Source organism: Centruroides vittatus, unplaced genomic scaffold (assembly GCF_030686945.1).
Source record: "Centruroides vittatus isolate TY-2023 unplaced genomic scaffold, ASM3068694v2 scaffold_373, whole genome shotgun sequence".
NCBI lineage: Eukaryota > Metazoa > Arthropoda > Arachnida > Scorpiones > Buthidae > Centruroides > Centruroides vittatus.
The window spans coordinates 760295-775866 of record NW_027122704.1 but is presented as its reverse complement, the minus strand read 5'-3'; the positions used below and the strand labels follow the sequence as shown (position 1 = coordinate 775866).

General features: G+C 32.7%; 1 protein-coding gene across 1 annotated transcript in view; it reads left to right on the top strand.

Moving 5' to 3' along the window:
• Cbp53E (Calbindin 53E) overlaps positions 1-15572 on the top strand; it is a 45023-nt gene that overhangs the window by 28455 nt on the left and 996 nt on the right. The window contains exons 9-10 of the mRNA XM_067286582.1: positions 14807-14863; positions 15359-15430. Of these exons, the coding sequence (XP_067142683.1) occupies positions 14807-14863; positions 15359-15430 (129 nt within the window). The remainder of the gene's footprint in view (positions 1-14806; positions 14864-15358; positions 15431-15572) is intronic.

Genomic DNA, 15572 nt, shown 5'->3' with positions numbered 1-15572 from the left:
AGACACGTAACAACCTAATTGGGCTAACTATTATTTTAAATGTTATAGCTGTAACCTATAAATACAGTCAATAAAACTGTTTTTATAGTTCCAAAAATGTACAAGTATTTAAGATATTTTTTTTAAAGTTTTACCCACTCGTCTCCTTTGCAAGGTAATAAATCCCAACCTCCAAAATCCCGGAGGATGCATGTACAGTACTGTACTGCACGTTTTAAAAATACCCCCAAGTGATTTAATCCAGGAAATACAGTATACTTAAATACCGTATACAAATAGCATGCATAATACGATACATCATCTCTCAATTTAATTTTAATTGTATTTTCTTTCTATTTAATTTAATGAATTAAGAGGGTCGGCAATCTTTGTACTGGCAGAAAAATTCAGTCATACTTGAAACAAACTGAATAGTAAAAAAATTATATTTTATCTATTTTAGTTTTTAATTATCGTTTATCTCTATGAAATTAAACGTTGTTTCAAACGTCTTATTTGTGTCATTGTTACGTTAAGTAATAAAGTAAAAAAAATTTATGACAATGCATCTAAATTAACATTAATACTATTGTTTATATAATTCATATTTTATCTATTTTAGTTTTTAATTATCGTTTATCTCTATGAAATTAAACGTTGTTTCAAACGTCTTATTTGTGTCATTGTTACGTTAAGTAATAAAGTAAAAAAAATTTATGACAATGCATCTAAATTAACATTAATACTATTGTTTTATATCCAATGATCAAATATAAAATTATTAGATAATGGAATTTATATGATAGTTCAAAATTTAAAAATGAAATGCCTAAATCTATATATATAATCGAGACGAGTTGATGATGATAATAATAATAATAATAATAATAATAATAATAACTCTCCCAAGGTCACCACCTGGTCGTGGTGGGAGAGCCCAGTAATTTTACTGATCCATAGGGCAATGCAGGCTGGAGCATAAGCTCCTGGTAGGGACACCCATGCCAGTAAGGTCTATGGGGAGAAATGAAGCTAAGAGTGACCACGCCCACATTCTGTGGAGATATTCATCATGGTAATAACTAGATCAAAGTGTGATACCGGCTCGGACGTCGCCCGGGTTAACAAGGTCCGCGTTCGTGGGTTAGGCAGAGGCTCACGTTCGAAAAATAGGTCACAGTCTCCCTTGGTTACCGGTGGCGAAAGCAGCACCGGCCCAAGCATGGCTACTGCAATGCCCTCAACAGATGTGAGGAACCAACCCAGCCTTGGTGTTTCTGTGGCAATGCATCCACAGACCACAAAGGCCGGAAAACCACGCCAACGGATGAAATGGACAGTAGAAATGAACGAGTTTATCATCCGTAATTATTACACCATCACAAAACTCGAAACAAACATGACAGCATACAGACAACAACTACACCATAGATTCACGCAACAGTATCCTCATCTCACTGTCACCGAACAAAGGGTTGTTGATCAAAAAAGAACAATTATACACAACAACCTTATTCCACAAACAACACTTGAACTTATCAAACAACAGGTTGCTGATCAAATACATCAACAGACAGAAACATCTAACATTAATGAAGATCATGTAACCTGTCAGGATAATCCAGCAACAAGCATTGATAATAACACACATACAACAATTACCACTAATGATACTACAGACACTTCCTCATCCATCACTGATAACATAGACTTGGATTTAGTTAATACGCTCTCACTTATATTTCAGGAAACACTCACTAAATATACAGGTACAGATCCCACACAACGACCACGAATACCAAAAATCAACACGTCAAAGGAAGTAGGAAAAACACTAAATTATGTAAACACTCACTTACTACCACACTACATTCATTCAATTTCTACACTCTCAGACATTCATACATTAGTTTATGCTGGGGCAGTCACAGTAGTGACACACCATGGACTGAAAGTACAATCACAGACAAATACACAGAAAACACAATTCTATCACAAGCCTGCCTGGCAGAGAAGAATAGAAACACAAATAAATGACATTAGACAGCAATTAGGCAGGCTGACACAATACACTAAAAACAACATAACACCCAAATTAAGGAAACAGCTCAAAAACATTTTCAAGAAAATAAAAACACACACAAAACATGAACATCACAACACACGCATTACAGAATACATTGATACACTAAAACAAAAACTTGCTGCCAAAGCACGTAGACTCAAACGATACAAAACATGTACACTACGAAAACAACAAAATAAATTATTTACAAACAATGAAAAACTCTTTTACAGACAAATTAATAACAAAGCAAACACTGTTACACAGCACAGTGGCACACCAACAGAAGAAGAACTCACAACATATTGGTCTTCTCTTTGGTCCAGTGCTGTCACGCACAATGCTGATGCAGGCTGGATCGAGGAGGAGAACAGAAACTTGCACAACATACCAACTATGCCCTGTGTTGAAATAAACATACATGATTTCCAATACACTGTTAACAGAACACACAACTGGAAGACACCTGGTGTAGACAACATTCACAATTTCTGGTACAAAAAGTTTCACATCACTGCACCAGGAACTAGCTAAACACTCTAACACACATCATCATCAATCCACAAGACATGCCAAATTTTCTTACTCAGGGCATCACCTACATGAAACCTAAAAAACAACAAAACCACAGACCCCACACAATACAGACCAATTACATGTCTTCCAACACTCTACAAATTATTGACATCCTGTATTGCAAACAAAATATACAAACATGTTGAAGAACACGACATTCTAACAGAACAACAAAAAGGTTGTCGTAGAAACCACAGGGGATGCAAAGAACAGTTACTCATAGATTCAGTCATTCTACGGCAAGCACACAGACAACACAGAAACATACACATGGCATATATAGACTACAGAAAAGCATTCGACAGTGTTCCACACAGTTGGCTGCTACATATCCTACACATGTACAAAATACATCCATCACTCATTGCATTCTTTCAAAACACTATGCAGCACTGGAGAACAACACTACATCTCAGGGTTCAGTAACACTTCCATACAAACAAACCAAATTTTTATTAGGCGAGGAATTTTTCAAGAGAGATTCCTTGAGTCCTCTCTGGTTCTGCTTAGCCCTGAACCCATTATCCAACATGTTAAACAACACGCAATATGGTTACAATATCAGACACAAAAAAAACAACACAGTTTACACTGTCACATCTCATGTACATGGATGACATAAAACTTTATGCATCCACACAAAAACAACTTCATCAACTCCTACAAATCACACATTCATACACCAAGGACATACAAATGGAATTTGGCCTAGATAAATGCAAAACAGTTCACATAGAAAAAGGAATCCTGAAGAAAGAAGATTTTGCACTTGGAAATGGAGACCTTATTGAATCCATGGAAGAGGGCGAGTTCTACAAGTATTTAGGATTCCAACAGGCCAAACTAACAGAACATACACAAATAAAGCAAAAGATTAATTAAAAAATACCAAAGTAGGTTAAATGCTATTCTCAGAAACACAATTAAATGCAAAACACACAGTTAAAGCAATAAACACATTATGTCATCCCAGTACTCACATATTCTTTTGGAGTTATACATTGGACTCACACTGATCTTGAGCAACTCCAAAGGAAAACAAGAACAACACTTACTAAGCATAAACAACATCATCCTAAATCTGCCACAGAAAGATTAACCCCTTCCACGTAAAGATGGCGGACGTGGCCTGATTGACATAGTTAACCTTCACTACAAACAAATACAGTCACTGCGAGAGTTTTTCTACAAAAAAACAAGAAACATCACAATTACATAAAGCAGTAACTCTAGCAGACTCGAATTAACACACCATTAAACTTACACTCACATCATATGGACACAACACAACATATAAAAAGCATAGACACCATTAAGCAATCGTGGGCTCGAAAGGCACTCCATGGCAGCATCCTTACCGATCCTGGCCCAGGATTTTGTTGACAAAACTGCGTCAAACAGCTGGTTAGCATCGGGGATGCCTCTTTGGGGAGACGGAAAGGATTCATGATTGCCAATACAGGATCAGGTCATAAATACTAAAAAACTACAGAAAACACATACTCAAAGATGCAACACTCACAAATGACACATGCAGAAAATGTCACATCATGCCAGAAACTATACAACACATCACCTCTGGTTGCAAGCTCTTGGCACAAACAGATTATTTACACAGACATAATCAAGTAGCAAATATAATACACCAAGAGCTGCAAGAAACACAAATTAGTAGACATCCACGAACCATACTTACAAATACATTCCACAGACAGTATTGGAAAACAACACGCACAAAATGTACTACGACAGAGCCATAATCACAGATAAAACAATTTACCACAACAGACCAGACATCACACTCATTGACAAACACAATAAAATCACATACATTATAGACATATCCATTCCAAACACTCACAATATACAAAACGCATGCACTGAAAAAATTAGCAAGTACACAGAACTTGCCCAGGAAATAAGGCATCTGTGGAGGATGGATAGGGTGCTTATTGTACCTGTTGTTCTCTCCTCTACAGGTGTCATACCACACACACTACACAAAAAGCCTGGGCACATTACAATTGAATAGAAACACATACATCACACTACAGAAGGCCACTATATTGAATACATGTCATATTGTGAGAAAATTCCTGAATACAGACACACACACTGATACACTTCTTTAATTTCTGTTTTGGTTACTATGCCTTGACTTTGGTCCGGCATAGTACACAGCCACCGGTGTTAACCGAGTATATCTCACTTAACCCAACATAATAATAATAATAATCAGTGCAGAGCCCAAACGGTTTGGAGTTGAAAGTTGAAATTTGGTACACAGTTAGGGTACGTCACGAGAACGCACACTAAGAAGGGATTTTTCGAAATTCCTCCCCACGGGGGAGAGGGACAGGATTAAATCTTAACACTTCCATCAACAATGGAAGTGTTAAGTAACAATGGAAGTGTGAAGTAACAATGGAAGTGTGAAGTAACAATGGAAGTTTCAACAATGGAAGTGTTAAGAATGGAAGTGTTAACAATGGAGGTGTTACGTAACAATGGAAATGTTAAGAGCCCAAACGGTTGAGAGTTGAAAGTTGAAATTTGGTACATAGTTAGGTGACGTCACGAGAACACACTACGAAGGGATTTTTCGAAATTCCTCCCTATGGGGAGAGGGACAGGATTAAGGCTTAACACTTCCATCAACGATGAAAGTGTTACGTAACAATAAAAGTGTTAAGAGAAAGCGACGTGCAAGACGCAGATGGAGAAGAAACGGGCGCTGGAGAAAAAAAAAAAAAAAGGTAATATGTTAGAGCATATTCGATTTTCAAATTTAAACAGATTAGTTTAGTTTTTCTCGACTTTTCTTCTTTAGAACATTCGATGAAAATCGAACGATATAATCAGAACACGTCAGAATATCGAACAATATTAGAACGTTCGATTTTCAAATTCGATCTTTCTTTAGAAATACTTAGTTTGTTGATGAAATTACTCTCTTTCTTTTGTGACTATAATGTAATAATCTTAATCTTCGCTATCGTTACTTTTGCCCGAGCAGCGCCGGGCCTACCTGCTAGTTTTCTAATAATTCGAAAAGAGTTTAAAATATTTTTTTCTATAAATAATTGAAAACAATTATTCTCAAATGTATAATAGGGGAAGGTGGGGCAGGATGAGAACGTTAAGGTTTGAAAAGTCATAAGATGGCAACCACTTTAATGAGAACAATAATTTTTTTTTATTTTCAGCAACTACAACATTTGGTAATATATAATACAAAATTTAATTTTTGAAAAACGTTTTTAAAAACAAGAAAATTTAATATTTTAAAATTATATTTAAATGCACCATCTTGCCCCACCCGTGGGGTAAGATAAAGATATTATTTTTATATACAAGAAGGACAAATTAAAATAGTTAAACTGTCGTTTTTTTCAATATTGGCACAAGAACAGTGCGCCCATTTATCACAACGGCTACATTTATTATTATTTTCCGAATAAATAAATATAAAAGTTTGAACTTACTCTTTTTTACTTTACCAGACGATACTGTCACTTCGCGCATGCTCAGTTTCGCTATTTTGTAAGCAGACGATATTTTTTTCGTAAAAAAAAAATTTTTATTTCGATTGTTATCTCACAATTTATTTCTTGTTAAGATAGTATTTAAATTAAAAAATGTTTTCATAAATAAAATAAAACGTAAAAACATAAATAATAAAGTAATACAGTATATACTGTATAAATTTATTACAGTTAGATATGATTTAAAAGTGAAATATTTCATTTTCTATAAAAAGATCATTTTTAAAATTATTATTTTATATATTCGAAAAAGTGATATAGAATTATCAATGACAACGAATTTAAAACTAGTTCACTGCACTATATTCAGTGCCTCTAGCCAGCAGCAGAATTCATGGCCAACCTGAGTGGGGCACCCATCTTGCCCCAACGTGCACTTTTCATACTGACTGAAAACACGGGTCAACTTTATTTCAAAACTAAACAATTTTAGTCTTAAAGGTTACTTCGAATACCATAATATCTTCATCTAAAAGGTAATGTAAAAGTTTACAATAATACTTATTTTGTAGAAACTTTGTAGCGGGCGTAAAATTAGATGAAGTACTGCTGAAACGTGGAAAACTATCTTACTTCCAAACAACGAGAGCGATTCGGACGTTCTCTCGTTCCGCGATCCCTTTTGAGGTTGACATTTAGTTCCCCAAATAACAGCTAGATGAAAGCGCGTTAACCACGGATAAACAGACGTCCCCGTTTTACCCCATGGCCCCATCTTGCATCACCTTCCCTACTATCAAAGTAATAGAGTGATTCGGGGTAAGATGGTAAGCGGGGGAAGATGCCTAATTTTTGTTATTTTCAAACGGTGACGTCAGATATTGTAATGTGTTTGTATGATGAATCGTTTGGCCAATATTGAGTGCGGAAAGCTGTAGTTGGCTACCGTTACCCCATTTTCTACATATGAGAAGAATAAAAGCAAGATGAGAACGAAGTTTTTGTTGTGAAGTGTTTCTAGAGTCATTTTAAAACTAAAAGTTAAAGTATAATTTATTAAAAATTGCGAAAAAACAATTAATGTGTGATGTAGTTAAGGTTCTAAAGTTTCCATTGTCAGCTACCGCCGATCCCGATCGGACATGCTAGAACACGTGACTCTACCAGGCATCTTACCCCAACAAATGGGAAAGATGCCACATTTTTCTTGGGGTAACATGCCTATTTTTTGAGTTAATTGAATTCCAATACGCCCATTTTTAATAAATTTTTTGTTTTCTCGTTTTATTGCAGGATATGCATAGAAATTATATAAGGACTTCTCAAAAAGGTTTTTGGACTGAAAAAAGCTTTCAGCTAGAGCACGTTAGAACGGGCGGGAACTTAACAATACTTATACTGCGCTGTTATACTTACTACGAAGTTCTTTGTACTACATATGCAATAAATTAAATTTGGTTAGGATATTCGAAAATTAATTTTGTGCAATTATATTTGTTATCTTACTCTAATGGCATTTGGCATCTTACCCGGATACTTGAGGTGAGATGCCTAAAATGCCGGACAGTGAAAAAGTCGTCATTGCAAACACAATACATAATTATTTTTGATATACTCCAAAGTTTTATTCGAAAAACATGCTCAAGAATATGATATTTTCGTTAGAGGCCTCCAAAACCCAAATTATCGCTATAATTTCCTTCATAAGCAAAACGTTAGGCATCTTCCCCGAATCACTATAATGATTTTTTTTCTGAAAGTTGGGGGAAAAATCTGGTACAATTCTAGGACCGAATGACGCGGTTGGGACTTTAACAGAGCTGTAGAGCATACTGATTAGAACAACAAAATATTATTTGAAATTCTAAAATTACATAAATGCATTTCATCTTTCCGATGAATTTAAGTCCTTGGAGAAACTTGGAAGGAGAGGAAAAGACTATTTTGGAGCCATTGGATAGTAAAACTAAACTTCTTGCTTAAATTTCTCAATTCCAATAATTTTCCAAAGCTAAGTAAAAAACACACGAAATAATTTTGGTTAATGTTACCTATGGTTCCAAGATGGCGGATCGTCTCTGATTCCAGCAAATAGAAGAAGGGAAACAGTGGGACGCACGTCCTAACCTAACCTAATCTATTCTAATAAATTACCATAATTATTACCAACAAAATTATTAGAATAGGTTAGGTTAGGTTAGAACGTGCGTCCCCACTGTTTCCTTGCTGGAATCAGACGAGCCACCATCTTGGAACCATAGGTAACATTAACCATAATGTTAGATGTTAGTTCAGTGTAATCTTTAGTATTTTTGAAACTGCTTACTTTATGTAAAATGCTTTTAAAAGTCATCAAAAACATCAAACGTTTAACTTAGATCAGATTGTACGAGTTACCGTTTAAACTAAAGAATAATTACCTATGAAATAAAGTTAGCCTTGTTAACCGTATGGACATGATTCAATATAACAGCGGTTAAACTTGTCAAAAAAACCCTTTATTTTCAAGTATTAAGTTTTCACATACGAGTGCATTTCGGAAATAAAAATCCCCACCTCAGAGTACTGTACAATTATATCAATATAATCTTATAATTATTTTTATTAATTTACATAAATTTTTAACAAGACATACTTAAGGTTTTCAAGGAAAGTTCACATTAAGCTTATCCAATTGATACAGAAAGCTTTTAAAATAATCAAAAAGTGTTTTACCTAATACATCTCCGATTCATTCAACACATTTTAAAAAATATAACCAATTTTTGTTAATAAATGAAATTTGAATGCTAAAACAGTAAAATTGCACTTAGGTAGTCCCTATGGCGGCACTTCCGCTCGCCATCTTGTTTGAGGACGTCGCATTCACAAACAAGATGGCGATCGGCGCAGATACTTACTACACCGGCATTTAAAAAAAAAAAAAAATCTTTCATTCACCGTTGACATATTTCTAATTCCTTTTCTTTGATTTATTCGATAAAGAACACGGTTCGGATGATTCTTTTGTAACTTCATCTTTTTCCATCGTAGAAACTTTTACCGCATTCTTAACACACGTGTTTACATTCTTCCTCTTACGATTTTCGGATTTATTGGTATTTACTTTTGGGGCTGAAGGTACAATATCTGGCTCTTTGCAAACTGAAACACGTCCTGCTCCTAGATAAACCTTACTCGTACGCTAAACAAACAGGTCGAACCGTTCTCCTAGTTTTTTCCTTTTGCTCACAACAATCTCGTCGATTTCGACAACCTTTCCAGATCCATCCAATTTTCATTCAGGTAAAATTAGACTATGAAACCATCATAATGTGTAGCATGAAATTCGCCCAGTCAATAGCTATTCGACTACTCACGTCCACAGCCAAACAGGTGACTGTACTATACATTCTATGAAAATTAGATGCCAAATAAACGAAAAAATAGTTCCCCAAGAAATTTTCTCAAATTTACGTTTAAAAATTACTTCAAATGACAAACTGTTAATTTTGCATTTATGACATCGAAAAGAAACAGAATCACGATCCCTTCGATAATTTCATTTAGGACGGTCATCACATTGCGAACGATCTGCACTGCGGGTTGCGTACCAAACTTTATGGCAGACATACCAACTAATGAAATTCTCTTGTCAAAATTAAATTCGGGAAATTGCGATACTAAAAAATGAAAAAATTCCCTGAAGTACACTTTTTCCAAGATAATTGTTGATGTTTTCCAAACTCCACCATTACAAAAATAAACGACAAAAGTGAGGTTGAGGCCGACGTTTTAAACGCGGAAACGTGTACGTCGGACGTTCGGCGCCGCTTTTCTGTAAGCCTAGAAGTTTGACAATGGCGTTTGGAAAGTCAGTGGAATCATGCTCGACATTCCAAATTCCATTGTCTAGGCTTACAGGAAGGCGGCGCTGAACGTCCGACGTACACGTTTTCGCGTTTAAAACGTCGGCCTTAACCTCGCTAAAATATCAAATATAAACTTCGAAAAAATCATTCACACGACAATATATGACTTTTTGAACCTGAATAATTAAATTACTCTTAACAAAGTTATAAAATGTTGGGGAATTAATCTAGAACTGAAATGACGTTAGAAAATCTCGTAAACTAAAGACAGCGACACCTTAGATTAACTTTCAAAGCACCTCGTATTGTCGAGATTCCGGAAGTGCCTCCTAGATACACTTCTACTACTAAAACTTCTTACATTTAGCAACTTCCTTAGATTTATCGCATGCACTGGCAATGTTTTAATTAAACAAACAAACCTTCCGCTATAAAATATAAAAACTTCCCCGTAGTTATAAAACTTTTAAATTAAATTTTTAAAAAATTTTTTAGATTAATTTTTTACTTTATATTGATATTAAATATAATTTTAAAATGAAACTAAAGTAGTTTTACATGTAGGTGTATGTATAGAGTTCATATACCGTGAAACTTAAATTTAGTGTCATCATTTGTTCGCCTCTGAAACTGGCGTAAAATCGAGTGTGGAACTAATCTTAAGTGTTTTAAAAAACAACAATAGTATATAGTAATACAGTATGTACTGTACACACGTTTCGAATTTGAAGGTTGAAAAATACATGATTTAACATTAATAATGCCATCTGCAATGCAAAAATCTATCAGAATGAGCTACTATTATGGGAGGCCATATAAAAATATTAAACTAGAAAGGGGACAAAGTTCAAAAATGCTGAGATACACTAATTTTTGAGCTTACAATGCTCAAAAACTCTGAAAAATGTTTAAAATATGTCAAATATGTCTTACGTTCCCTAACCTTATACTGTACTTTGAAGGTATAAAACACCAAGAATTTTTCATGAGCAGTTTGTCCCGCCCTGGACCCATTATGGGCTTGACCCACCATACTTGGAAATAAAGATGTTTTGGCGAGTTCATCCATTGTTATGAACTAATATAAACTAGGTCTATGCGGTTAACATTAATGGTGAAGTAAACTACTGTTCTAATGATGATATTCAAATTTAATCTTGTTACTAATCTAAAGAATAAGTACGCTGGTTACACGAGTTTGACACGGTAGATAGTTATCATTCAGTTAGCTGGAAAATTCTTACTACGCAGTCGTGTTACCAGAAGTGACTGTAAACAAAATGGAGATTGGAGGAACGAAAAGCGAGTTAAGGAAAGCCTGGAACGGATTAGAGTGTAAACGAAAATGTATAAAGTATTAGTAGATTTGGTAGATACTATAGATAATATTTTAACATACGTACTGTACTTTATTTAGGCTATTATATTATATAAAAGTATGATTCACTTAACTTCATCGACTAGATTTTTATGTTTAAATCCCTATACCACGTTATAGGATCTGATCTTTTTTAAAAGTATTCTGCTGATATAAGGTAAACTTAGTTTATATTCTAAATAAAGGTTATAGCCTACACATTGGAATTGAAGCTGGTCAGTCATCTTGTTTCCTCGCTAATCTATAGAGTAAATTATCACCACCCAAAATCGGTCGGTTAAGGATCGATTTACACACAACAGTGACGTGCCGGCACAGTGCAGTAAGCATCGATAAATATCACACATAGCCAATCAGAATTTCATGTACGACACTTGTATGATTGACAGAATACAGATTACGTGTCGTAGATGAAACTCTGATTGGCTATGTGTGATATTTATCGATGTTTATGCACCAAACGGTCACTGTGCCGGTACGTCACTGTTGTGTGTAAATGGACCCTAACTTAGCTGACAATTTACCTCAAAGATTTACAATAGTAGAACACGTGGAGGCTAATACTGTAGATTAAAGTGCATTTAAACTTGAGATTATTAATGGAACCCACTTTTACGGTCATATTTACAACCAAGAATCAAGAGTTGGAAGTTAACCAATAAGCGTTCACGTACTGTACTATAAGTAAATGGTAATTGGTTAACTTATAATTGTGAATACGATCAATGAAAGTTGTAGATTTGTTATTAAAAATTGTTGTATTTGTTAGAAATTTAAATTATTATGACTTACGGTATTATATTTATCCGAGTAAATCGAATTATAGCAGAAGAGTTTTACTTTAATTAGTCTATTTATGTCATAATTATCGAATTATTTTACTTATTACTAAAAAAATAAATATTGCACATTATTATTAATTATATATTATTCTTATTTTCTGAATAAATTATTTTAAATGCAACTTAAAAAGAAAGTATGTAGATTATGTGGTTCGCGAACTACGGATTGCCGATCCTTGAAACAAAGAGTTGATAAACTAAAAATATTCCTAAAATAAATGTAGTTATTTTTCTATTTGTTAAAAAATAATAAGTGCATTTTAAACTAATACTTTTTGAAAAAAACAATTTATTATAACATAAAAAAAGATATTAATAACTTATTTAGAACATGATTTATTTCAATCACGAATACAATTTTTTAAATGAGAACAAAAAAATTTAAAACTTTATTAAATATAACCTATATTTATTTAATCTTTCTTACATTAAATATAATTTATATATAACTACTTCCTTTAGTTTGAAAACTGAATAGTAACTACTAAAATATTTTATTTAGAATTTTTAAAAATTAGTATAAAATATAAATAAATAAAAAAATTATCAAATTCACTCACGTCAATCTTTTTCTATATAAGTTAGGCATGATTCTAAGTTATATTTATATATTATTAAAGAAGAGTTTCAGATGTTTAGAACAAGTGTTTTCGTGCAGGTTGTTCGATTTTAAATAGCATGTCGAGCACCTCGCACGAAACCACTCGCCTTTATTCTCTGTTTAACAAGGTAAATCAGATTGAACCTCTTACAGAAAGAAGAACTTGTCCTCATCGCCAGAAAGGTGGGATTTCCAGTTTATTCCGAACGCACTTTTTGACACATTTTTCCCCCCTCCTCCACACGAATCACATTAATCTTAAAAAGAGGTTTACTTCAACTGGATTGAAAGAAGTAGACTTCGGAGATCGTTTACTTTTTTTTCGTGCACATACTCTTTTCTAAGCACTTTTAAATTATCTATTCAAGAAAAAAATAATATATAATCAAAATTCTTTATTAAAAAATTTTTATAGCACATATTTTAATTATTAAAAAAATAATGCTATTACATATTATCCTAAAGAGAATTTTTTTTAAATCGGTAGTTTTTTTACAGTTGTTTTATTAATTAGCTAAATTTCTCTTTAAAGAAATCATTTAAATAAATAGAAATAATAATTTTAAACAAATTTAATAGATCTAATTTTTCTCTTAATTAGATTTTTAGCAGAGATAAATCAAATTGTGTAATTGCAACTAAACATCTGTTTTCTTTTCATGGTGACTGCATATTCTAATTTCTTTTTCACTGTAGCGAAACGAAAACTGATGAACGGTTCTGGAACGGATATTACCTCAAAGATTTATTTTCATTTTTATGAATCTTTCATTTATATGAATCTTTCTACTAGATTAAGAGTTTCTTTCTTGTTTACCATGTTTATTTCTTTCCGTTTCAATAAGAAACCAATAAGAATGTGAAATTGTGTGTACACTCGAGTCACACTCAAAATTTATTTATCAAATACAGTACAGGAAACTTGTTGCTTCGCTATATGTGATATTTATTTATTTATTTATTTTTCTTTTAACTTTTCCAAATAAGTTGAAAAATAAATATCAAGAATTTAAACTGAAATTTTTTAAATAATTTCTATACAGGGTCGCATTATCCCCTTGTTTGAAGCACCGTACTTCAGTTTAGCGTCACACTCGATTTAGTGCCAATTTAAGAGGCGCTCAGATAATGATGTTAAATCGAGATTTTTAATTGTGCGGTATATATTTTTAATATGTAAAATCTTAATTTATATCAGTTTGATTTTCACGCTTCTTCTATTATAGACTAATAGTAACGATTTAAATCGGTTTTTCCAAACTTTTTGCATAATTATTCGTTATTAATGTATGAAAACATTTTAAATAGGCCTATATCACGTAATCTTTGGAGAAAACTTTTGTTTTTTAGTTTCGGGAGCAGTTTTCGACTCCACTAAAATTAGATATAATGGTATTATATAGGACATAATACAATTCTATGTCTCATGGAAGAATAAAAAGGTGGAAGAAAGCTTTAATTTTTAATGTTTTTTAAAAAATTTTTGACGTTATAAACAGAAAACAATAGCCTTTAGAAACGAAGTAAATTCATTCTATTGATTGGTTGAAAAGTGAAAAATAATAACAACGGTGATTGTTGGAGATGCGGGCTATTGGTTAAATTTCTTTTCGTCTAATCTTGCAGTAAAATAATTACACGTTATCTATAAAAGATTTTAATTTTTTAAGATAACTTTTTTTTAGTTAAGTTATCATACGCCTTTCTATTTTTCAATGAACTACATAGATTCTGTTATACGCACACAATGCTACTTGTGCGAAAAACAGATTTCATATTAAACTTTTCAAATTCCAGCTCAGATATTTCTTTCTATCTTATTTTAAATATAAAAACGTGCAAATAATAATAACATAATTTACGCAAGTAATATCGGCTTTGACCATTCTTAAAATGTATTTCGTTAACTGATTTTTATGCCTCCTGTGTATAGAAAATTAGATAAATTATAGATAATAATATAATTTTTAATAACAAATTTAATTACGATATGCTTTGTTTATATATAGTTTTTTGTGTATTTTTTTAGGGAGCCAGTAAACTGACCCGAGAAGACATCGAAAGAGTGTTCTCTCTTTACGATAGGGTAAGTCTTCAAATGAGAAAAGAGGAGAAACTATTGGTTTAATCTGAATTACTTTCGGTTACGATAAATCTCTCTCCATATAAAACTAGAAAAGAAAGTGCAGTGTTTTATTTTGTGTTAGTTCTAAATCTTATTCGAGTATGGTGTTCTGATAGCGAGTAATTTAAATTTACTACACCATGTTCTTTCTTGGAATAGATTTTTAAATTTTTTACTTCAACAAAGAAACATTAAGTTAAACTCTTTCAGCTATCTTCTTGCATTCCTGAGTACGTCATAGAATTGTATCGACTCTTCTGAGAAATAAACTCTAGATCGTTACAAAAGCAGATAATTTCATCAAATTCCCATTTTATGGATTTTCTATAAGTCACTCTCTTAAATTGTGCTTAGATTTTAATCGTTAAATTTCATTAATATATATATTACGTTTTTGGGTTTACCGATATTTTAATTAAAAATTTATATTTTGACGTGATTTTCGTAATTAAACAGGACAAAAATGGAACAATTGAAAACGAAGAGTTAAAAGGATTCTTGAAAGATTTGTTGGAATTAGTGAAAAAGGTAATTATATTAAAAACTTTTTGTTAAAATTTTTATTTATTTAACTCAAGTTTAAAGACATCTTTTAATCTATTCCTTTCTCAAAAAATATTAAATATTCGAGTATATTATCTAGTCGTGGAAGGATCAAAGTGTGATGATG